This window comes from Plectrocnemia conspersa, unplaced genomic scaffold, assembly GCF_051122295.1.
Source record: "Plectrocnemia conspersa isolate PC_06_02 unplaced genomic scaffold, ASM5112229v1 ptg000006l, whole genome shotgun sequence".
In the NCBI taxonomy this organism is placed as follows: domain Eukaryota; kingdom Metazoa; phylum Arthropoda; class Insecta; order Trichoptera; family Polycentropodidae; genus Plectrocnemia; species Plectrocnemia conspersa.
In genome coordinates, this window is record NW_028277170.1 from 10,212,660 (window position 1) to 10,239,256 (window position 26,597).

The window sequence follows — 26,597 nt, forward strand, 5'->3', positions numbered from 1 at the left end:
TTCTTTCCAAACAAAGAGTAGTTACAATACTTACAATACTTATTGGTGATTAGCATCTTAGGACGAATGTGTTTGTACAATACTTACCAATTATTAAATCAATCGTTTAGTTTCATCCATTGTTGTAGAAGTACTATGTGTGCCCTTGCTTTCGAAACATCTTTTCGTTTGCTCGAAACGGTCATTTGAACGAACTTCAAATAATAACAAATTGTACAGATGGTCGAAACTCTCACAAAACATATTTTACAGCCAATAAAAATCTGGTAGGCAATGGGTTAAGCAATAATATATTAAAAGAATATTCAACTTTAAATTTAAAATTCTAATACGGTTATTTGATATTCATGGCAAAAAACTTAAAATAGTGCTATTCAGTGGATCTTGCTGTAAAACTTGCGGCGAACCATTTTAAAATAATATAAGTCAGTCAACAATAAATCATTACCAGGTCAAAAATTTTATTTGACCTCTTCATCAACGTCGGAATGATTGATTTTTTTGCCGTGCACTTTTCCCTCTCGTTCTCTTTTTCAGCGCCCGGGGTTCGGCCTTACTTATTTTTAATTACATCGGCTCTGCCTCGGAGTCCCTCCTGTGAGTGTAAGAAGTTGGAAGTTAAATAATGAGTTTTTCTCCGGCCGGAGGAATGCCTAATAAAAATTTAGCCCTTGTTTGAATTTAAGGTCACTCTTAAACGGAACCGTAGTGTCGTTACGGTGTTAAATTTCTTTTTCGCGCATAATGACCGAACAATCGTAAAGAGAACTTTCGGCCGCCCCCTGTGACTACCCGGATCTTGCCTCCCCATTTTTTTGTATGTTAAACACGTTGTAATATAAATCTTTCTCTTTTCCGTGTTTCCTTCACGTGAAATAGTGCTATAAAATTAATAACGACGAAATAAAAGATTTTTCCCTAGGTTTTTTTTTCAGCGGCAAAATTGGATAAATGTTTCGGGGCATTAAGTCGGCGAGTTTCAATAATAAAAGAAAATATACCCTATATAAGTCGTTTAAAAATAAATTCAATTATAAAGACACCCCTCGTCCCCCTTATAATAAACCGGATATTTAAAATTTATGCGTTTTCACGAAAAACACTCCAGCTAATCACTTTAACCTATTTACCTGCACGTAGAAGTAACAAACATTCGATTTAATTAATAATCGATACTATAGTTCTCAAATTTTGTACTTTTTATCTTTTGACTAAATTTTTAGAAATGAGATACTTAAATAATTAAATTAATTTTATTTAAATACTTCATTAAAAATTTGGGCGAATAATAAACTATCTAGTTTTATTCTATAATTTTAACTTTGAACATATTTAGTGCCCTATATTCTTAGTATATATACTGTTTCGATTACTTTATTAATGCTTAGATCTAATGAGTAAAATTATTAAAAATATAAATAGTCTGTTTCTCTTTTTAATTATTTTCACGTCAAATAATACACAAGCTCTTTATGAGTTAATTATCTGCAAATACTATAAGTTTCTGTCAAATTAAGAAACTATTGTTCGAAGTTCATATTAAATATTGTATGTAATTTATTTTACACCCAAACAGAAATTTGTATGGTGAAAAAAATAAGATTAAAGTGATTAATATGTTATTATAACTAATATTGTGCATTATTACAATTTATAATCAGTAATTAAATTTAACCGTCTTCGCTTTTGAAGAGGGTCGTCTTTGCGTAGAAGAGGTTAAATTTAATAACTTGGGTGCCAGCTACCACCGCTCTCCAATTGCCTTAATAGATAATGATATATACGCGAAGAGCTTGATATATAAATAGCTGAAATATATAAATAACAACAAAGTTTCACTTATTTAAGCTATTTAACAAATTAGCAAAATTATAAAAAATATTCGCTTTTTTAATACTTATTTATATATAATCAAGATTTGGACCACGAATACTTTTTATGTACCCCTCAGGAGTTTTTATTATCCAAATCATTTTTATGGTATCTAGAAAGCTGACAGTTGTTTTTTAAGTTCTTTAATTAAAAAAATTATCGAATAGATATTGTGCAACATTTTTGTTGCACAATATCTATTCGAATTTAAGAAATTGCGTTTAATCGTTATAAATTCGCACTTGAATATCTAAAGCAAAGGCTTAGGAATTACCCATTTATTTGACCAAACATGTCCAGTTTATTTACCAATTAATGTTTTACTAATCCTTAATACTCCGTTCTAATTAAAACTGTATTTAATAATGTTTGCAGACCCTTTATGAATTTTGCAAGTATTGTATCCCCTGATTTTCTGAGCTACTGTTTATGTAAGCTTAAATGTATTTGCATAAGCACATTTATATTTTTCGTTGCACAACGTCTATTTGAATCTACTTAATTGTGTTTACTTAAATATATTAAGCATAAGCTTTAAAACTGTCCATTTATTAAAATTAGCATTAATTGTTTTAATGACCATTAATAAATATTAGAGAAACCTAATAAATGATGATGGTAAGATTTGTACAAAATAAAAAAATCGTGTAAAAAGATATTATTTTTTTGCGTAATTGCTTTATTTTTCAATAAAAATAAATTAACACGTATTTAAGTGTGTATGCAATTAATTCGGCTCGTACCTTCAAGCTTTTAATAGCTGGTATAAATGTATTGTGCTTCGATGGTAATTGCGACTTTTTATGCATTACCACATATTTAATAGCCGTTTAAACGATATTGCCTAATCATACTTTTTTCAATAGCTTTATATCCTTAAACTTAAAATTCCATTTATTTTTAATAAAATATTAGCCACTAATTATAACAAACATTTACAAAACATAACAAAACAACTTGCAGTTACAGTTAGGACAAGTTTACTTTATGTTTAAGTCTATTAGTCTAAATATAGTTTTTAATTTGTAAAACTATGTCTAAATCTTCTACACCAAAAACAGGTTTATAAAAATTATTAATTTTATAAAAACTTATTAACGAAATATTATTTTTCAAAAAACTTTATTAGAAAAATTTTTATCAATGGTTAATTTCTATGTTACGCAAACCCAAATCCGTCACAAATATCTCTAATGAAGACTTAATATGAATAAGCAACAAAAATTATGTTCGTCTTAAACTATTAGGCGGAAGTATATATCTTATAAAAATACGTATAGTTATCCCATTACTAATAATATTAATGAATTAAAGCAAACGGTCAATTTTAAGCTTTTCCGTTTCTCGCCTGCCAACACGACTCGTGTGCAAAAGTATTTCCAAATTAATTTGCGAAAGCTCAACTCGAGCAAAACTATGCCGTTATACAAATACGTATTACGTATTACGTATTGTGTAATATTGTATGACACACGCGTATGCGTGAATTATGTACGTATGGAAAATCATGAGCTATCCTAAAACTTTATTAATTAACTATAGGTGTATTAACTCTAAGCAACACGCGCGCAAATCGTTTAATATAATACATAATACGTAGTAATACTACATGATAATTCCCATAATCTACAAATTTCTAATTATACACAAATATCTATGTATGCAGATATATTAAACAGGCATTTTGCTTCTAATTTATTTAAAATAAAAATGTGATATGATATTTGAAAAGCTAAGAAGTATTGATTTTGTAGAAAACATTCAATATATATATATAAGAGAGAAAAAATGCTATGGAATCAAACACGCAAGTCAATTGATAGCAAATAATTTTATTGTCATGGTATAAAGCTTTATTGACATATATCATTGTAATGTCCACATTTAAAATGTTATATAAATGCATGTCCGAAGTGAGTTATCTTCAATCAACCTCAGACACTTTAGATTTAACATCAGAAAATAATTACATGTATCTAAAGTCTATAGCCTACTTTTGTATATTTACATAAAACATTTTAAGCTACCTATTGTTTATTTTGAAAAGTTTCAAACAGAGATATTGATTACAGTTGTTTAAAGTTGTAAAATGTTTACACAACTGTATAAGTTGTTAAATATATAAATTCGAAGAATCGAAGCAAATATTTAAGTCAAACATAAATTATAATAATTATTTCAAGTTAGTTCCTTAGCTTTTTTTACTTTAATTTCTAGATCTCTTCTGGTATTTTCTTCATCCTGAATAAGATTACTGTTTGTTACGTATCATAGTGCGTTAACAGCGCATTAAAGTACATTATTCTGGAACTTTTAATTATTTTACGGTTTAGTTAAGCACCAAATGTGAATATCGTAGTTCCATTTCACGATCTGCTTATATTGCAATAACCTGTTTTCTATTGGAAGAGATAAGTTACTTCCCAATAAGTAACGCAGTTTTATAATAAGTTCTTATTTTTTTTGGTACACTATTTCTAGTGTAGTGTAGCATATGTTGTCAATCCCAGATATTTTGCCTGATTGAAAAAAAATATTTGTCGGTTAGTAAATATTCACATTGGAGATCGGGTTTATCAGTTTTGTTTTACTTCTATTTTATTATCATTTACAGCTATTGTTGCAATATTGTCTGCAAATATTGCTGTAATGTTTTTTAATGTGAAGTACACTTCCCTGCGAGACTCCAGCTTCAATTTTCTTAAGCTCAGAATAGGTATCCTCTTGCTTAATTCTAAAAGGTATTATTCAAATTTTTCCTAGCTTAGCAGAAATTTTTTTATGAATAAGTTCATCATCACATCCTGTTAAACGCCTTAAAAATGTGAAGAAATATGGCTGAGCAGAATATATTCTATTACCTTCTCTATTTTGCTCGTTATCATATGCATCTGTTCAATTGGCAGGCGATTCCAACGAAACTCAATCTGGTTGCCATGAATTATTACTTTCTCCTCAATTAAAAACGGTTATAGTAAATAATTTTGTTAATATTAAAATATAAACTTGAACCTCTTTCTTCTTAGCATTTGAATATCATTCTTTAGAATATATTCTACATGACATTTCGTAATATTTTTATCAGTGGAGCACTAACTTCTCTGATGATAATTTCATTTAGTGAGTTTGTAGCTTATACACTTTATTTTTAGTAGCCATAAAAAATTATTGTTACTTATTAATAATAAAAATTTTCTAATTCATAAATTTCTGAAAAATTATGGTACACTAAAATTAATATAATAATTGAGAACAATGCAGATCTATACTAATTATGCGCATTCTAGACTGGGTTTAAAATATGCTTATTGTTATTATTCAAGCAGAATGTGTAGTCAAATTGCAATTCAAGTTTGTGCATAAACTTTTACTAGCAGCCTTTAGCGAGCGCATAATCTAGATGTGCTGTGAATATTTTAGCACATAATACCATGGCGATTTTATATTAACAACAAAACAAAATGACGCCAGCAATATTATCTAATTTCATTATCAATATAAACATCTTTTGTCGAAAAAAAAGTTATATCGCCTCAACAATCAAATCTTGGCACGGTATAAATTGTTTTGAGAGATGTATATAAATAAATAACTGTAAAAGATACTGTTTCTAAAAACTAATTGAAATCTTTCAGAGACTATTTAAACTAATGGTTGCTCTAATGGAAAAATACCCAATTTCTTCACAAATTTTATTGTTATTAGAATTTCATTGTAAAGTAAAAAATGCTACTAATGCTATTTGTCCTCCTCAATTGATTCAGCGAATAAAATCCAATACATCGGCATCCGAGATTCACTTTCACTAAGACTTCCATTTGCAATTAAAAGCAATCAACCGACTGCATAGAAGTCGCTGGGCATCCGCAGGGTTTCGCATTCGGTAAGACCCATTAAAGTTAGTCGCTAAATCTCCTACTAGAGGCTGCAGCCAGAAAATGAGCAACTCCAAAACTTCGTTAATGAATACGATTGACACGGAGAAAGTTTTTACCTGGCGGATGTCGCAAAATCACGCAAAAAGTGCTTCAAACATCGAATAATTAATAACCAATTTGAATAGCCGATGTATCGATAATTAATTGAAATCCATTTCATACTAATTACTTATTAACGTCAGTACAATTTCGTGATACATATAATTTATACAATCATCAGCATAACAAAATCTCAATTTGCAATAATCATTATGTAAAAAACCTCAAATTGCATCCTGTCTCATTGGCAGATTTATGTATACAAACTTGAAGAAAGGCTCTTCTGTACAATATCGATATTTTTTTGTAAAAATTACCTATAACTATTCTATGAAATAAAATCAATTGTAAAATGTTTTGCATGAACACTTTAGCATTCAAAATGGTATTATCATAAAAAAACAGGAAGATTTTTTATTTAATTTCTTAAATGGTCTAGGTGGTTTTGCTTTTCCAATCACTTGAATTTATATTTTATGATTTTCATATTAATTTTCAAAACACATAAGTGTAATACGCTCTTTAGATGATTTCAACATTCAAAATTATATGGAAAAAAAAATTTAAGCACAAATGATCCGAAAATCGAATATCTTGCAAGCTAATAATAGAAGGTACAATTTACAAATAGCGAACTTATTTTCATTACGAGGTAAATCTACGTATTATCCTTACTCAATGCATTGCTTTTAATTTTTTAATTTATTCCAGGTACTTTGACTTTATCCGCAAAATATTTTTCTCACGGTGGTGTCCCTTTTTTTCTTGTCGTACATTTTTAAACCCTGTCTTTAAACATTACATGCCGAAACTCTCTTTGTCACTGATATGATTTAATAGCATATTATAGAGATTCTCACGTCTGTAAGTTTGGCTAAAAGCTTCCTAATTAATAATTTTAATTTGTGGTTCAATTGATTTACCCGATAGTATTTATTTAAAATTTTATGAAAATATTTATATACATATATCAATCATTTAAAATACGTTTTTTGTTATTTATACAAAATAAAAAAATAAATATAAAATATAACGTGTACTAATAAATAGTGTTATCAAATCATGATTTAGAAGATTATTCCACTTACTTTTAAATTACCATTATATCTTCTTTTTGAATGTTTTACATTTTTTAGTTTGAATGACGCGAAAACTTACAATCGAATATATCCTATGTAAAATTTATTATCCACCGCAGACATAAATCATCATTTTTTACCGCAGATTGTTGTTGGGCACGATCACTGATCGGAATTCGCGACTCTTTCGCTTTCGTAACTTTATGTCTTCGTGTCTCATTATGCCGTGTGACGTCCCCGGCAGGCACCGGCCCCAATTGACATTTCGCCCCATGATCTAAGAAACGAGGACCTTGGGTACTACTGGAAACAGCAGTCACTACCGATTGTCACGAGCCAAACCCATCGAACCGTTCGAGAAACTCGTATAAATTTGTGCCGAGATCGGCGATAATTTTATGGACTATGAAGCTGGCGCACGCACACGCACTGATTGGCTATAAGTTCAAAAAAATGATACATAAATTAGGCGAATGTGTGCCGCTCACGTTCATGCTATAAGTATACCTATAATATAATTATAATAGCTCTAGTCTTTTCCATTTAAATTTCGCTAATATCACTCTAGCGATGTTTAAAAAACGCTCAATTATATTTGATAAATATAGTACTTTTAAAGCACATATCATTTTCTAAATTCCATATGAAATTTTTCTCACAACTCAATTTTGAATATATAATTATGTTGCGCAACCTTTCCGTTGAATTTTGCCCATAAATGTTGTATAAGATTTAGGTATGGTGGCTGTGTAGACATTCTACAAGTGTTAGACTCTTTGACGCAAGCCAAACCCTGCTTTTTAGAGAAGTATGACACGGAGCGTTTTCTTGCTGGAATCAGATGGTATTAAAAATATTTTTCAGTAGGAATCTATTAAAGTGCATTCTAACATATAAATATAAATGTCATTATTCATACTACCCTCGCAAGTATATAGGTTTTTCGACCCTACTGCTGCCCCAAACCATAACGCTTCCGCCAATATATTTGACTTTGGGTACTACACAATCAGCTAGATATTTTTCTCCGACGCTTGGACGCACGCATATTTTTTTTAATTGTAGTACGGTTTCATTTTTTTATTGTTCTCTGTCTAAGCTTGTTTTTAAAACGAGTTAATTAAGTTGGCAAAATTCAATAAGATAATTTTTTGGCAAAATAAAAAAATGTTTTATGCACTGGGTTTCTGCACCGTTTACAAATTTAGCTTGAATTTATATGAAATAAAATGTTAATTTTTGCATTACAAACAGTTGTTTGTAATACTACGATATAATTATAAAATATTAATATAAGTGAAAAAATACAAGGAAAAAGTATAAATATGTTAAAACGAATATTTATTGAAAATGTATATAATTAATAATCTTTGACATAGTTTTATAATTATTTTACATTAAAAAAATGTATTTTTTAATTTATAGCGTATTTTATATTTATTAAATATTTTAAATTATGAAATAGTATTTTGATTAGTATTTGTTTAAAGTTAACTTACCTTAGAATGTAGAGAAAGCGGTTACATAGCATTCAATTAAAAATATTAGCCTAAAAAGGGTTTAAAAAAACAAAATTAATAATACGGCTATTTTTTAATTTATTTATCACTTATATTTCAAGGTAAATGACTTAAAATTATTTTCTGAAAAGTATTTAAAATATATTTCTCTTCAACTGCAAATTTTATGAAACTGAATCTCTATACTAATCTGAATTTATATTGGCAATATTAATCGAGACAGTAGTGATTTTGAAGGAGCACTATTTTGGATAGTAGTAAACATTATAAATGTCACGAAAATAATATATCTTTCTTAACTTGTGAAGCGTTATATAATTATCTGCCTTTATTTGTTGATAATCGTGACCCTCAATGTGTGCGTTTATCGTTAATGCAACCTTCAATTATGAGTTTTTTTCTAAGCTGGTAAAATTAATATTTATATAAAATTATAAAATTGCTTGTATTTTCGCAGTATGTATTTTTACATCTTCGTAATGCTTGATGTGTTCGTTAACGAATATTAGTATTGTGTGAAATTAGTTTTTCTTAAAATGAATCTTTGTTAAAACTAATGTAATGGTTTTTCTTAAAATTATTTTTTTTTTACAAACGACTTTAAAGAGTGTTTTCTTTTTGTTTAATAGAAACACTGCGATATCATTTTAACGACTGAAAATTTCAGCTAAGTAGTCCAAAATCACATCTCCTACATTTCTATATAGTTCCCCAAGTTATGGATATCCTGTAAAGGTTCAGATATTTCTTTCTATTGAAACAACAAAAATGCTGAGCACGGTGGTTGTTACTTTCTCTAATATATAACTAATTTTTCAAGCAAAAAAGAATATCTAAGAAAGATATGAGAGATGGGCGCGAGACGTCTCGGGGGCGCGCCATTATTTTTGCACGGCGTCTCCTCCTCTAAGACTTAGCTTTAAGTAAACATAAATCACTCTGGAGAAATCTGATAATGGATTTTTAATTCGAGAAATAACGCTGAAGCGCAAAATTTGAAAATTGTGCCGGCGCCGGGGATTACTAGTACTTCGGCGTGGCGCAATTTTCGGGGCGCGAGGCAAGGGCCTCGATAAATAATTAATCCCGCGGCGCCAAGGGTACACCGGATTAACGGGCTAAAAATTATGTTTGGATTGGGTTATTAAATTTTTCTCTCTCAGGAAATATAATTATTGAAAGTGGAAAAAATGTAACCGGCGATCAAGTTGTGCAAACTACAAAGGTAAAAGCTAAATAGGGTGTGCTCACGAGAATATTGATTTTTCTTCCCTGAAACAAGGCAGTATACATTTTTAATTCTCGCAAGCGGACTATATTGAGGTATTGTTCTATATGTATATCATAACAGATTTGTGTAAAATCTAATCTTGGTTATTCAATATCCGCTCAGCCAAAGATATAAATTAAAAAATATCGAATACGGCTCTCGAAATAATAATTGAGAAAATTTAAGAATCAATAAAAAAATACTTTAAATCTTGTCGAAGCAGATTTAGCATAATCTTTCAAAGAAGCAATTACTTTCTTTGGTACTTTTCAGCAAATTCATAATTTCCTTATTACACAACACTTTATAAACAAGCAAGGCCAGAAGCAGTAAACCAGGGGCCCTAAGTTTAAAGAATTTGTGATAATATTTGCGATAATAAAATAAATCGTCGGATATAATAGCAAAAATCTAGCAAAAACAGACGAAATTATAAATTTATTAATAAATGTATGCCCTAGGGATTCTGTGTCGAGACAACCCGGGAATTTATTCCCGAGAATTCAAAGATTTTTTGCTGTCTCGAGTCCCGGGAATTTAAAAATTAATAACCCGGGACTCGAGACTTTCCGAAGTGCAATTTTACAAAAATATGTAAAGAGCGTATTTGATGTCAAGCTTAATTTATGTCTCGATATGAAGACAAGGTGGAATTCCTTATTACCCATGATCTCGAGATTTTGAAAGTTACGAAATTGCATTAGAAAATCATTAATTGATCTTGGCATCGGCCAAATTTGGAATGAATCGAACATTCACGTATTGGAAAATATTTGTGAAGTACTCACTCCTATAAAACTGGCAGTTGAAGCTCTAAGTCATCGAGATGCCACTTTATTAACTTCCGAAATTATTGTTAATTTTCTTTTAAAAAATTATTTGAAATCATCACAACTCTGTCGCACGAACCACCAAAATATTTCAACGACTAGAAATAAAAAATTAAACTTTAAAAAGGAGTTTCAAATATTAGATTCAACTATCAAGCGAACTCCGAATCTAGAGCTTTTATTCAAATCATTGCTTACAATTAAGCCAACATCTACAGAAAGCGAGAGAGTTTTTTCGACATCTGGAATATTTGCCACAAAAACCAGGAACAAGCTATGTGATTCATCATTAAACGCCTTGGTGTTTTTAAAAACATATTTTTCCTTACAAAAGTAAAGGTTTTAACTTAATATTGATATAAATATTTCGATTAAAAAAATTGAAATAAATTAAATTTAAATAAATATCGAATAAAGTGTTTTTAAATTGTTTCAATAGGTTTTCACTTATCGTACCTATATCACAAATAATATAAGTTAATAATAATAAATAAATTAAAGTTAATAATAATAAGTTAATTAAAGTTAATAATAATAAGTTAATTTTTTAACATAATTTTTTTTCATGATTATACGAAAAATATTCAACGTCTCGAGTCCCGGGAATTCCCGGGACTTTAAAAATTTGGGTCTCGAGTCCCGGGAATCGAAAAACCCCGAGACTTCAGAATCCCTATTATGCACGCGTCTTTCTTTCAATAAATTTATTTATTGTGCAATATTTTTGTATACTATTTAGTTTTGTGAAATTTAATGAAAAAAAAAGAGAATATAGTTTCTTATGCAAAATTATTGTTAGATAAATTTAAATGAACTTATACTGTTTCGTAAATCTGAATGAAAATCTGAACTAAAACATATTTACGTATTACATATGTTAAAAAAATGAATTAAAATATGCAGTTAAAAGCAAGTTTATCTGTATTTACCCCGGAAAAGTTAGTTTCAAACCGTAATCCCGTTTTGCGCAAGTTTGTGGTGCAGTAGCCAAGAATTCCTTTCTAAAAAACTCGTATACTTTAACCAACAAACTCTAAATATTTGTATGTGTAGATGTGTAAAATATAATATTTACAATTTAATTAATATACAAAACATTTAATATATTATATTTTTAAACTAATATTATTCTTTAGTTCTCTAAAATTTAATATTAGATAAATTAATGTTTATTTACCTTTAAACACAACACTATTCGAAGTTACTATCAAACAATAATCTTACCGAAAACTCATGATATGCCCTATAATTTAATTTTAATAATCAAATATTCAATTAACCTTTCGAAAACACTCAAGTTTCCAATTGAAATCTAATTCATTGTGATATTAAATAAACCCTATTCTTCACGTCACACAATACTCTTGCGTGGGTTTATGCGTTAATTAGTTAATGATTATTGGCGAAATAAATGTTTGATACATAAAACTAAAAACAGAATAAGTCAAAGTTTAATTTAATCATTTATTGCTCATTTGATAACACTGACACTAAATTATGTTTTATATATATATAGCTTTGGCTGTAATAATGGGGCACACCTTTAAATGGTGTGTAACTTTTTACAAGTGCATAGTCTGACCGAAATATTTTAGCAGGTAATTTTAACAGTAATTCTAAGAACTATTCATACATTTGTATTTAAGTCTGAATATGACCTGATTAGTAGCATATACTATATGCGTATATCATTATATATATATATGTGTGTTTTTTTTTGTATAAAGACTATTATAACATGAAAATCTAAATATACAGAGACATAACGAACCAGTTTATATTTAAAACTATGTGCTGATGTTTTTTATCATATATAGTTTTAAGTTATATCTATAGTATCTTTTGCAAGGGGCTATCATTTATGTGACCATTCGCCCGCACGCCGCTTATGATATGGAACTCGAGTGTGAAAAGGGTGATTTATTCGCGCGAAAGGTATACATCTTGATATCTGACAAATCTTTTCCATTTCGGCCCTGAGTGTACGAGACGTCACGTCTAGTTTAGCCAAGGCGTTCGGATTATAAATTGACCCGTTGGCAACCCGATCACGTATTGCGCTTCTGACCCGTTCTACAAGCGCACCCAGCTGACTCCAAATGGCGGTTGTTTCAATTCTTTGTTACAATTATTATCCTGGACCGGAATAATCAACAAGTCCCACGCTCGTTACACGCCCGGCAATCTGAATCTCTAAACATCATTTCGATATATATTTTTTTTATTTTCTCTCATCTCAATAAAAGGTCGATTGGAATGATTTTTTTGATGCGCAAGGGATGAATCACTGGTATAGAGACCATTGTGATCTGAATTTCATTCGTCATAAAATAAAACTACGAAACTGTATCAATCATATATTTTCACAATACAACTACAAAAACCAGCAGTAGTTTACTCTCTTACTGTCTCAGAAGCCCTACACTATAATGTTCCTACGATCTTGGTGGAAACATTTAAGCTAAATAAACTTACACTAAAGATCTTAAAAGGGTAAAGACGTGAACGAGATTAACGAAAAATCTTCTACGAACATTTGTTATGAGGAACATGTTTTGCTTTGCCGATCCATCAGTTATTCTTACGCTCTATGCTACTTTGATTCGTATTATTCTTGAATTAGTATCTTTAATTTAAAATTTTCAAATAACCAAATACTCCATCTAAATCAAAAAGGTTCTTGAAATACATTTGTAAGAGGATATTTGTTTTTTTCTTATGGAGCTTTGGGATACGATTTTTGTAAAAAGTTGTATGTGGCTAAGCATTTCTTAAAACTACCGAAGGGTCAATAAGCAAACTATTCTCGAGAAATTCCATTTTTATGTTCCAGAACATCTTCGAGATTCACGATCACGTTCTTTATTCATAACTGTTAGAGCCAGGACGTCCACAGTATCCGACTCGCCTGTATCTGTCGCCATCCGGCTCCTTAATATGCCGCAATTGCACATTGATCAATTTAATGCAGCTACTAGAAGCTGGTCCGGATCATGTCATTGAACTTATTTTAATATGTTACGATTTTTTCTCTTTGTTACTATGTATTTTTTTGAGCATAGTAATAATACAACGTATTGTTTATATTTTTGAACATCGTCACGATTTGGGGTAACTTGTTGTCTTAAGATGGTCTTAATTTAATTTTTAAAAAACGTAATAGTATTATCTGTAGACTTTTGCGATGTACCACTTTTAAAACTTTTAATGGCATTAGCTCTGGTGAGAAAAATCAAGTAGAGTTGTCTATGTAAAATAAGGATATTTCCACATTTTATTTTATTTTTCAATGGATTTTAACAAATAGCAGTTCTTAACATTACAACAGTATTATTGATTTTTTAGAAGTTTGTTTTTTGAATTGCGAACACTATTTCCAGCAACAGCCAATTTGAGAGCTGATGTTTTTATGTGCTCAGTTTCATTTGCTATTTCTCCATGAATGGACTTGTAAATTGTGCAAATTTATTTCGAAAATCGTGGTTCAGTTCGCAATACTTACCGTGCGCTAAGTCCATTTTACGGTTGACTTAAACGTCCATCCAAGCAAATAATTCGAATATCCATGGATCGTTTTCGCACCACGCTTACTCTAATTGATACGCATCCGCAGAGACGATATACAGAGCGCACAGAAGAAGTTGTTTCTGCTAGTATTGAGAAGGACCCGAATGAGTGCCATCGTATCCAACCACTTTATGGAAGATTTTGCGTAAAAATCTTAGCTTACGAGCTTGCAAGATCTAGCTTATGCAAGAATTAAAGTCGGTGAATGGGCCAAAAAAATAATTACTCTTGATCCTCATTTTCACCACAAAATTTTGCTCAGCGTTGAAGCTCATTTTTATTTAAATGGCTACGTCAACAAGCAAAATTGTCACATTAGGAGTAAATAAAATTCACAAGCCATTATTGAGACACCGATACATCCACATAAAGTCACCGTTTGTGCACTTTATGGACTGGTAGAATCATTGGTCCATGTTTCTTCAAAAATTATACTGGCCAGAACGTTACAGTCAATGGAGAGCGCTATAGATCCATGATAACTGACTTCTTCGTTCCGCAATTGAATGATTTGGAAGAGCTATGGTTTTAACAAGATGGCGTAATATGCGCGCGCCACAATCAATTTATTGAAGAAAAGATTTGATGAGCGCATAATTTCGCATAATGGACTCTAAATCGTGTAAATTATGACAATTATGACGTGACAATTTTCTGTGAGGATATACAAAGTCGCTAGTCTACACCGATAAACCAGAGACGATTGACGACTTGGAAGCCAACATTCGCCGCGTTATTGCCGATATACGTCCCCAGCTTCTCGAAAAAGTGGTTGAAAATTGAATCGCGGCGCCCAAATGCCCGAAACACAAATGCCATTAAGTTATCTTTCCATTAAAGGCAATACCATGGCCATTACCATAATTTGTCTGTGTTGTATTTCATTATAAACTTCTATACCTCTTTAAAAAATATGCATGATTGATTGATTTAAAAGCAAATATGTTCCTATGGTAAGAGTTTTTTAAAAGTAAAGTGTTACCACTGGAATAGTATTATTAATAATAAGTGAAGGACGGTCTTATGGTTGCCAAAGTTTAATTCAACCCATGGACCAAAATGTTATATCAACAATGAAACGCTTTACTGTGCTGGTCTTTGCAAAAATCTTGCTAATGAAGATGACGGTTTGATCAGTTCTGAGAAAAAATGACAACATTGGATACTACAATATTGGTCAATCGTAAAGCCAGTAACTCGATCGTGGAGAAAGACTATGTGTATTAGATTTTGAAGAGATTGAGGTGCGTGATAAATCTGAAATATGCAGATTAATTGAAAATTGAAAATTCTTTAAAAACGCGAGTAGTGGTATGATCGCGATTAATATGTATTGTGAATATATTATACATATTTTAAAACCAACTAAAATTTGATAGTTCGGATTTTGCAATTATCCTTGTCTTTCTTCCTTAAAAGCTAAAGTATAATGTAAATAGAAAATTAACGCTTAATTTACAATATAATACTTTGATGTACACATTAATCGTTGAACTTTAACGGGTATACATGGAACAACTTTGTTGATAAGTTAATATTGAAACTAGATAAAGTAAAAAAGTTTGTACAGGAAATAAGACTCCACCTTTCTATATAAGGAAACTTATAGCTCCTATGTTTATGTACATTTATGTATATGTGTATAGATATTTAAAAACTTAAAACTTAATATGATAATAAGCTAAAATAATTTTAAAATATTTCCAGTTTCTAAAGAATCTTTTATTTTCTCTTGTTTCAGATAAAGAGCGCTCGAAAACGGGTGCGAGGACTTAGAAGGACTATGAGAAAAGACGCAGTGAATCACGAATGACGTCAGGGCCAAACTATGTCCTCGCGGAAGTTAAGAGCAGTCTTTTCGGTCGCAATATTCAATTTGCTGCTGCAACCGAGCCACACAGTAAACTTGAGTAATTTCATATTCAATTACTTTCAGTTTGCTAGTAAACTTTGCTCCTCGAAAGCTTTGAGCAAAGCGCTACCACGTGACGATGCTTTAATATTCGTTGAAAACTTTTCGGTTTTGCCTTATTACCTTATTCATACGAATCCGTGAATATATGTTTACTAGCATCGTACCGTTGTATTTTTAGTATAAAAGTTAGTAAATAATAGTATGATAATTTATCCACGTATGTATGTATGTATATTATATTTTCACTTTCTGTTCGATACAAATTTATTTGTAAATTCCATAACAATACAACAGTTTACTCTTATTTTTCTCTTTAAAGTCATAGTTTTATTTAATATTATCTTTAACTCATATCTTGTGCATAGTTCGTAAGTTTTATATTTATTTTAAAAAATCAATATATTAAAAAAGTATTAAATAGATTATCCATTAAATCAAGAATCATGAATACGATTAAAAAATATTTAATGACTTAATAAAATTAATCTCAAGGTATCGTTAATTGTAAGGATTTTGACGAATTTCAATTAAAAATGGTGCTAAATGAATTAAAATAAATTTTATAGAAAAAATATTATTCTATCAATAAGTTTCGACTTAAAAATTCACCAACTGTTTACAAAAGTTCTTTCACTGGATAAAAGATATTTTTTCCGGACAAACGGAAATTGAAGTTTGTCGTCAAACGCCGAATCGATGCACGGCATTTTTTTATGAATTTGTCAACGCTAAAGTACACAACGGAAAAAGCAGCACCGCTGTATGCAGAAAGCCATTTGTTTGGGTTCTGCTTTTTATCTGTGCTGTTGTTGAATTTTACCAACCAAACAACACATTTAATTTACTTGATGAATGGCGATTTTCAGAAATAGACGAATTCCTTTCGTGCAAATTATAAGTACAATGAATTGACTATATGATTAAGGTTATTATAAAAATAATTTCTATTTTTGTTTTAACTTTCATATAAAGTAAAAGTTGAAATTTCATTGCATTTTTAGTAAATTTTTCGATCTCTTTTCAATAACGTCAAATTCGGTTTTGATACTTTTTTGCTTTAAATTAGGTTATTTAAGATAAACTAATAAAAACAGTTAAAAATGAACAATAAAGCACCAAAAACTAAAGTTTAAAAAAATAGCTAGCAAATGATGACAAGAGGCAATTAGACACAGATAGCTCGCTGCAGTAGATCTTAATAAAATTTATAGTCACATTGTTGTTCCTATCCCTTCAAGGAAATCCAATCACAGAGTAAAAGTTTACGATTCCAGAATCCAGTATTAGTCTCTTTTTAAAAAATAATCACATTAAATATATAACTAAAATTATTAAAATTGGTATAAAAAATGACCAATACAGTTTATTTTATATGAGACATTTATTTTTTATTATATATTATAAATACAATCATAGTCTATGATTGATCTTTATGGTATATTATTTACTGTATTAAATTTATATTTATGATTCATAGAGATAAATTAGATTATTATTAAAACAATACAATAAGTAATTTAAATATTATTTTTAATAATATGCTGTCAATGTAATGTCAATTCGATTAGTCCGGATTAGTCTCTAATTCGAGTAATCGAGTACTCGATACTCGAGTATTTTTGTCTATTTTTCAAGTACTTGATAATCGAGTATTTTGAAAATTACTCGATTAATACTCGAAATTAAAAAAATTTGAAATCTTTCAGAAACAAAAATAACTTTAACTCGGTCCGGTAAAGGTTAACGTCTTGCTTTTATTTGGCGTTTATGCCCGAAGTCCCGAGTTAGAGCGGTTACTATCAGGTATAATTTTTTCATAGTTCCATAGTTACATAGTACCGGTCGTCGGCTATGTTAGTGGGTACGACGGAGAAATTTCTTTTGTGTTTTCTGTTCGACAGTCCCGACTTATCTAATTTATGGCAATGAACAATAAGAAATATCAACAAATTTTTTTTTTAGATTTTATGACTATGCAGTTGTAGCGTAAAGTGTTGTAAATTGTTTATACTGATCCCTCAGCTTAAAATATAAATCAAAACAATTGTGTGTTTTAAAGGCATTTAAAGTAAAGTCAGTTCTTTGTGAACCGTTTAGCTCTAGAGTGAAAGGGATTCACCCAAATATATCTTCGAAGGATATAGATTTAAATTCTTCGCATTAATCAGAAGGAGTAGAATATTGTATATTGTTAAGAAAAAAATCTATTCAAGAAGAATTACAAAATGCTATTTTGTCAATAGTCGAAGGAAATAAGAGAAAAGCAGAGAAGGGAATGAAAGAAGAGAACATAAAAAGAGAGTTCAAAAAATTTTATATCTATAAAAAGCAAACAGATATAAATTAGAAGCCTTATCCAACGCGTTAATGACAATAAGACCAACATCAACAGCAACGGAAAGGGTTTTTTCCATAACGGGAATAATAAAAGCAAAGGTTAGCAGTAATATTAAATTCGAGACACTTTTTGCATTATTGTTTTTAAAAAGTATGTTCGTGAAGTTAAAATAATTGTAAAAATTACCATACTAAGTATTTTATTTATTTATTTATATGTGCACGAATTTGAATAATAGCTATTTTGGTACATTTGGTAAATACTCGAAAGTACTCGAGTACTCGAGTATTTTAAAATTTTAATATTCGATACTCGAGTAGTTGATGGTTCGAGTAATTGGAGACTCTAGTCCGGATCTAAGTTTGGTGTCTAGGCAGCCTGAAAAATCCCGCTCAGCCTCCACACTCCTCGGAGGTATTGTCATGAGATATCTGTATAACAGTTCGAGGTGATGACCACATAAAACGCCATTTTCAAATACGTTCATTTATTTCTTATTACGGTCATTTTAAACTTTCGGTTCGTATGTTATCAAGATTTTTTTGATTGCTTCGTGTAATTGCTTTTTCGTCGTTATTTGTTCAACTGATGAAAATTGTGAGTGAAACGACTGCCCCAAGTGGCTCTCATGGTCTTCAGTTAACATTTTCACTAATTTTTTAATTCACTTCCTAAGATTATTTTTTTTTCAGGATAAGTACTATAAATCTCTATATATAAAGTACTTATATATATTATAAATCTCATCAAAAGATTTGGGATTAAATAAATAAATATGTATCTGTCAAATCTATTTGCCTTCGTTATTCTACATGTTTTTTTAGCGCAGTTTGAGCTTAATGCAGATTTAAGCACGGCCAACTGCCTGAAAATTTAAGAGTTGCGTCGGCTAAGCACAAGTTGGAATCACCTCGGCAAAGTGCTTCAACAGCTAATTTTAGAGGTTTAAAAACTTCTATAATTGCTGCAATTTTCATTCAATCGCATTTATTGAATTTTACCTTTTTTTTACTTCTTTTTAAAAAAAATCGGTTCCGTATATTATGAAAAGTATTCCATCAAATATTTTGGGAAAAAATAGCATCATTCTTAGTGAGTGAACTTTTAAATAATATGATGAATTTTCTCACTCTATTTACATCTCTGAAGTCGTGTTTTTCAGATTTACAATCAATTATCAAAAAATATTTTTATATCCATTAGTGAATTCATATTGATAGTCTTCTTCCCAACATGATTATTGAAAATTAAATTAAAATCATTTTGTAAATAATTTCAGAAACATAGTGAATTCAATGAGTAATACATAATTGATGTTACGTAAGTGATACATAATTACGAATGAGCGTGTGTGAGTAATGCAGGGATGTCAACTTAATAATGAAGGATATCCCTATTTTATTGACTTTTGGTGCTATTTATTATTTGTGAGTTACATTTTTTTATAGAATTCAATCCGAATTTTATTAATAAAATAGCCCACCCTGAAGATTTCGAGATTATTTTTTATAATCCCGAGATTGGTAGGTATCGAAAATCGTTCGGGATATCGGGATTGGATTTCTTACTTCAGTCGTTGTGGCTGGAGTGCCACCTAGCTCATGGCTCACCCAATAAGTCAGACCCCACAAAATTTCAATACTATTGAGAAATGTAAGCAGCAATTTTGGTTCTAGTAAGAAGACGAAAGATAACGACTAACTAAATGTGTTAGTTTAGAACCATGGATATTAATTCGAGATCCGGCACAAACATTTGGTGTTAATAATGCAGCCACGAAAATTAAGCAAAAAATTCGCTTTTACAAAGTTTGTTCTGGGCTTCTTTTATGGTACAAAATAAATATAATTTACAAGAGCGAGTCGTCTAGTTTAGCGATAGTTGCTGTCTACGCTTGATAACATTCACTACAATTTTGTAATCCTTGCAAAACTATAACTTAAATTTGTTTTCAAGAAATCCACAAAATGCACTAATAGCTCCGCACTCTCCAATCAAAAGGTCCAATTCCTTTGCGCGACCATATATCACATGGGTTTCAATAACATGGGTTTTGTCCCGCTTGTTCTGTCTTCTATCTTTCACCAAAATAGTGCCAAAATCTCTCAATGTTGTGATACAAGTAGATTTTGAGAAATCCCTCGACAAAGTTTGGCATGGGTTATTCAAAAAAAATTGTCGTACCTTGGTTGCTCAAATGAGGATGCCGGTTTGTTATTGTGTGCGTGTACATGTATATAAGAGGGAGAAGCGGTGTAGCGTGTACTTCGTTGTCTCACTTTCTCTTTTAAGGACAGTCGCTGATTCGTCAACGCTGGTATTCGTCATTAAAGTGCAGTGTGGCACAGAAGTTCGATCTTCTCTAGTGATTTATTTGAAATAATTTTGGGTTGATATTGGTTTAAAACCCAGATATGTCCACTGCCCCATGGGTAGGTCACTAAACTTGTGCCACTGTTTTTTATTTATAAATGAAATTTTAAGAGAACAAAATTTCTTGGGCATATCTGGGTTAATTGATATCAAGGCTTCAAATATACACTGTAAGTTATTCGTTCTCTTACCCGTGGATTAAAATATTTTAAATATTTTTCCATTAATCCGTACGTTGTTGGTTTTTTTACACTATTCTCTGTAAGGCTTAAAAAAGTTATTATTCTTATCGTTGCGCCAATAATAATTTTTTAATTTATTTAATGGATTCTAATGATTTAATAGAGTCGTCGAGCCATTAAACAATCTGCGAATAATTTCTTTCCCCATTTTATATCTTTTTGCTTTTGAAGAATAGCTAAAGACTTCATTATTTTTTTGACTAGTGAAAGATTTTGAATTTTGCAAATATTTAATTAATGACATCAATGTCTGGTTTCTTCGATTATATAATATATTTTTAATTGTCCATTGAAATTTCCAACTTAGCTCAGATGTATGTATGTTAAATAAACATATATTTTCTTTTAAAATAAAAAAATTAAAATTCTGAGCGAAATTGTATTGAGCCACACAGTTCACGCACACAATAACAAACCGGAATCCTTATCCCGAGCGTATTCTAACCTATGGCGGCCGATTCTCAAAAGAGTATTTCACCCCTTCTTAAAGAGTCCATTCTGGGCCCCTTCAAGTTATTTATGAATATATTTATTAGGTATTCTTTCTGTATGCAGATGATTTAAAATTGTTTAGATGCATTAAATATGTTGTGGACTCCTTCTTTCAATACAGTGAATAAGATTCTTTATGGAGATGGGATTCAATCAACCGTCTGCTCTTCCGTGTAGCCATGCTGTGTCATTTTCTCGATCCCGCTAGCCATCAGATTATTCTAACGATCTCGGTGGAAACGTTCTAGCTAGATAAACTTCCATCTGAGTTCTTAAAATCACTTTTGAGAGCAAGTAGAGGTTCTCTTAAAACGAAAATAGCATCTACAACAAATTTTCCAAAATATTTTGATTTATTATGAGGAACGCATTTCATTTTTACGATCCGTTAGTTATTTGCGTCTTCTATTTTAATTTCCAAAAAACCAAATGCTCTTAATCTAAAACAACTTAGTAAAGGTTCTTGAGGTACATCTTTAGGAGGTTATTTAATTATATCCGAGCGTCTTTATTTTAGTACCGTTGGAATACGATTAGTTGAATTCTCATAAAAATATATATGTCGCTAAGCATTTTTATATACTACCAAAAGCTGCAGATGACAATCAAACTATTATATTCGTTTTGGGTTCCGGAAGATGTCTTTATAGCCAGAACATGGTTGTCACCATCCATCTCCTTAATACGCTGGCATTGAACTTTGATCTATTTTATGTCAGCTATGAGAAATTGGTCCAGTTTGTTTTATAAAATTTTAATATATAATAGTATGTATTTTTAATTTTTCTTACTATGTAGTATTTTAACTAATTATGTTATTATTTTTCACGAATCATTTTAGCATTGACTTAAAATACTTTTATAACACAACTTAAATTATCTTTAATTACAATGCCTTCATTCTCACACCTGCTCTTTAACCTGCACCTAACGTGTAGAGTTTCCGATAGTCTAATATTTTTTCACGCATTTAAAAAAAATAGTTCTTGAAAACTTCTTGAATATTTTTTTGTCTATTGCAATAAACAATTTCGGCATTGGTTTTGATTTTGGTACAAAATAAATGGATTGCTGAAAAACTTGCATTCGACGGGACTGAAACTTGACACGGCTGTTCTGAAACATACTATATATGTAGGCGTTGCTACAACTGAAGCCTAGTCACGCGAACTCAAGTGAAAACGAAAGTATTTCTATTGAGTAAAAAATGGCTTTCATTTTCACTAGCCGTGTTTCTTTTTTTACAAACATCCCTCGTATATAAGTAAAAACATACTGTTTACTGTGTGTTATTCTAAATTCCAATCCTGGTGTTCGATTGCATTAAGACATAATCTGAGATACGGAACAGACTGCGATAAGCGGCAGTTGTGCTTCAACGTTCATTGTAGCAGAATATTCCCGATTCGGCTTACATTTCGGGAAGCGATCTTAGTATTAAAATTGCCATGGTAGGCTCTTTGTCTGAACGATTGTCTTTCGAGAATCTGGCATCCTCCACAATGCGTTCCCGACAAAGAGATTAAACGGTAAGATAGCAGGTTGTATTAAATTTGATCGCCGGAGCGTGACGATAACGAACAGCTTTATAATTTCATTGTTGAAACTTGACGCGCACCGATGACGACTTTCACAGTTTTTCTATACTCCGTATGAAAATGCTTAGTTAATTAAGCGACTGCTGCAGCTATCCATCTGTTTTACTCACTTGGAGTATCTAAACCTTCCGTGTCACACGTGTATCTAAATTGCACACTGTTAAAATTCGAAGATATGTGCAGAATAATTTGCGTAAATATATATTCACAAAGCAACAAATGTAACTAAGAAAAGTAATAATATACTATTTACTCTATCTTTGTACACAAATATATTTTATTAACAAAAACGTGATTGTCGTGTCGATGTTTATACAACGTGTTAAAGCTGATTACAAAGGCTCCCTTATTGAATTCGAACCTTCAATACAGAATAAAAAAATATGGTATAATTTTGCAATCGAATTGAAACCTAGTCTTAAATTCCGTTTACTTTGGCTTCGGCGCTCGACCTCTTAAAGATTGCCAATATTTCCTTGTTTGAATTGGGTCCCTTGCGGCTCCCTGGGAAATTCGTAAAATGTCCACAACAGTATCCGAACATAAAGTAGTTTGGGCAAAAACTTAAAGCACATAGCCAAAGGTGTGGTCGAATGTGCAAATACTGTTGTAAATATCGCGAAGGGGCGTGCGTGAGATAGGTGTACCGTGATTTATGAACTGATTCTCTTGAATACATATTCTTTATCTTATGGGTCTAAAGATTTTTCATCATCGATTGGATAAAATAGGCTTCTATTTATTATTATTATTTTAAGGTATATATTATGTTTTTCATCATTTGCTTTGAGGTTTAAAAAAAAATACATTATTTACAATTATTATTAATATATGGCAGAACGCTTCAAAACAATTATGACATATTAAAGTAATCATTAACATATGTACCCGAAATTATTTGTGTATATGAAATGTAAATTAACTACCACCTGTAAGTAACCAAATTTTCTCGTCATTACAAAGTTAACTGGAAAATAAATTAGTACACACAAATTACCTGAAAATTAAATGAGTATAATGTTTTTTATATTTTAATATTTTTTTAATATATCAGTGGTGATAAGTACAATTTTATTTTAATTCGATTAAATTATAATTATACTGTCAAAAAGTTTTTTAAAATCTTATCAATTAAATCAGAAATCACTTAAAGGTTTAAAACAAATATAAGAGTTTAATTTAATTGAAATATTTACATTGAATAAATAAATTCTACATAAAACCATACATTTTATTTCAATTTTCTCATTTTTATTTTTTGTGCTCTTGAATACATATAATTTATTTTTATAGAATTATTATCAGTTAATATGCATAACCTAGCTCGATTTCGATTATATAAAAATCGAGAGAAAAAAATAATATAATAAAACCTAATCTAAGATGATGAATTTAAATTAAAATTAATCTCCCAGATACGATGAAAATTAAAAAACTCTAAGGTCCATATGGGATTCTAACCCGGGTCTTACAGGTTTTTGTTTTCAATACAGAATTTTATTTTATATTAATTTGATTACCGTATTATTCATTAAATCTATATTCAGCTATAAAAACTTTCATTGCATGTCTAATAATATGTTATTATATTATTTATGTCATGGAATATCGTAATTTCATACTTTATACGGTTATATGTATAAGTTTCTAAGGTCAAAAATTTAGACGCTTGAAGGCGGTTTTTTCGTTATTGATTTAAAAAATCAATTTTTACAACGAATCATTGTTTGTGATGAAAATGGATTTTGTATGATAACAGATAATTATCTCGATAATGGTAATAACATGTTATGATAACACAAAAAGAAAAAAAATCTGGATAATAATAAATAAAACAACTTTTTTATTTTGTGGTGAAATTTATTATATAATCGAAAAATTTAAAAAAAAGCTATTTTTTATAAACAAATATGAACCAATTATACTACACGACAACGCTTGACCGTATATATCAACATTAACAAATTGAATTATTTAAATTATGAAATTTTGATGCATCCTACGTATTCAGCAAATTTCTCCAAAACAGATTTTCAGCTATTCCGATCCTTGGAATAAAACAGAATAAATTTTGCCCTCGAGCGGAAGTAGGTAAAGGGTTCCAAAACTTAAAATATTATAGTAAAAAAAATTCAAAAACAGTGATTTTAACTGGGTTTCTTGATTAAAGAAAAACTTAACTTATTTTGATTAAATAAATTTAGTAAAGTTTTTTAATTTAATTAATTTGAATTTACTACAATTTTATAAATTTCTTAGTACAACCTATATTTTAACCCTTAGACCGCCGACTGGTAAATTCTTAATTACTCGCTGTACGCCATGCGTTTTTAGCGATATAATTTTTTGGCTACTTACTCTGTTTAACACATCATTACAGCCAAAATACTCAATTTTTATATTTTAAAATTATATATGTATGATTAACATGATTTAAACATTCTAATTATATCAATAAACAAACATTTTTAGTCGTATTGTTGGAAATATGGAGTGAAAAAAACTAAATCTATTGGTCGGTCCGCGTGTTGGCTCGCGTACACACACCTACACACACATGCACGCGCGCGGCACTATACAAGCAACGACAAGCAGGGTCATGCTCACACTGAGACAATTTTAATATATAATATAAATCTGCAACGCATTTTATCTTCGTCTGACCTACATCCTGTTATAAAAATTTACAAATCGACAAGATTTCTTTGATGCATACAAAATCACATATATCGTACACAAAAATAACCCTAATAACGAAACCGTTTGTTTTTGATCAATGGTGTTTGCAATTGGTTGTTGTTGAAGGTTGTCATATTTCTTTATATATAAAAATAATAAATAATAAAACTTGATAGCAAGATACGATGTTACATTTAACTATATATAATTAGATGTATAATTTATAATATATACATATTCTACTTCTTCTTCCACTGCACTACAACCGGTGATCGGTTTTGGCCTTTCCACCTAATTTCTTGTAGGGCTTCTAGATATATCTTGAGTTTTAGTATTTCTTTCGCTATTGTTTGCATTTTTCCTGGTTGTAATATTGCACATTCCAGCTTCCAAAATTGAAGTTCAGTCGTTTATCTAGATTTCTATCGTCTAGGTCATTATGAATCGGGGCGGATTTATTATTTCTTTGTGATTTTTTCATAACCATTTGGATTTATCCACTTTAGTTGGCTTGCTCCATGATAGAAACCCTCCTCCTTTATACGGGGTTAGGACCAGCAAGAGTGCAACATATCTACACTCCAGGCGGAATATGTAATATATATTACACACACACATATATATATACAATAAATAATAAACTTTTCGACCATCGTGACGCATTGGGGTAACCTGTTAGGTCACGATGGTATTAATTGAATGTAAATAAATAAACACATTACAAATAAATTATAAAATAATAGAACAAGTAAAATAAAATGATTCTACGACAAGGAATCGTTTTTGTTATTATTATTATTATTATTATTATTTAATATTTACTAAGAGTTAATATTGATATTTTA

The 26,597-nt window shown here is 30.1% G+C and overlaps 1 protein-coding gene across 1 annotated transcript in view; it reads left to right on the top strand.

The window, feature by feature from the left end:
- LOC148234197 (discoidin domain-containing receptor tyrosine kinase B-like) overlaps positions 1–26,597 on the top strand; it is a 74,131-nt gene that overhangs the window by 43,720 nt on the left and 3,814 nt on the right. The window contains exon 2 of the mRNA XM_088188316.1: positions 15,857–16,025. Coding sequence (XP_088044442.1) covers positions 15,944–16,025 — 82 coding nt within the window. The 5' untranslated portion in view covers positions 15,857–15,943. The remainder of the gene's footprint in view (positions 1–15,856; positions 16,026–26,597) is intronic.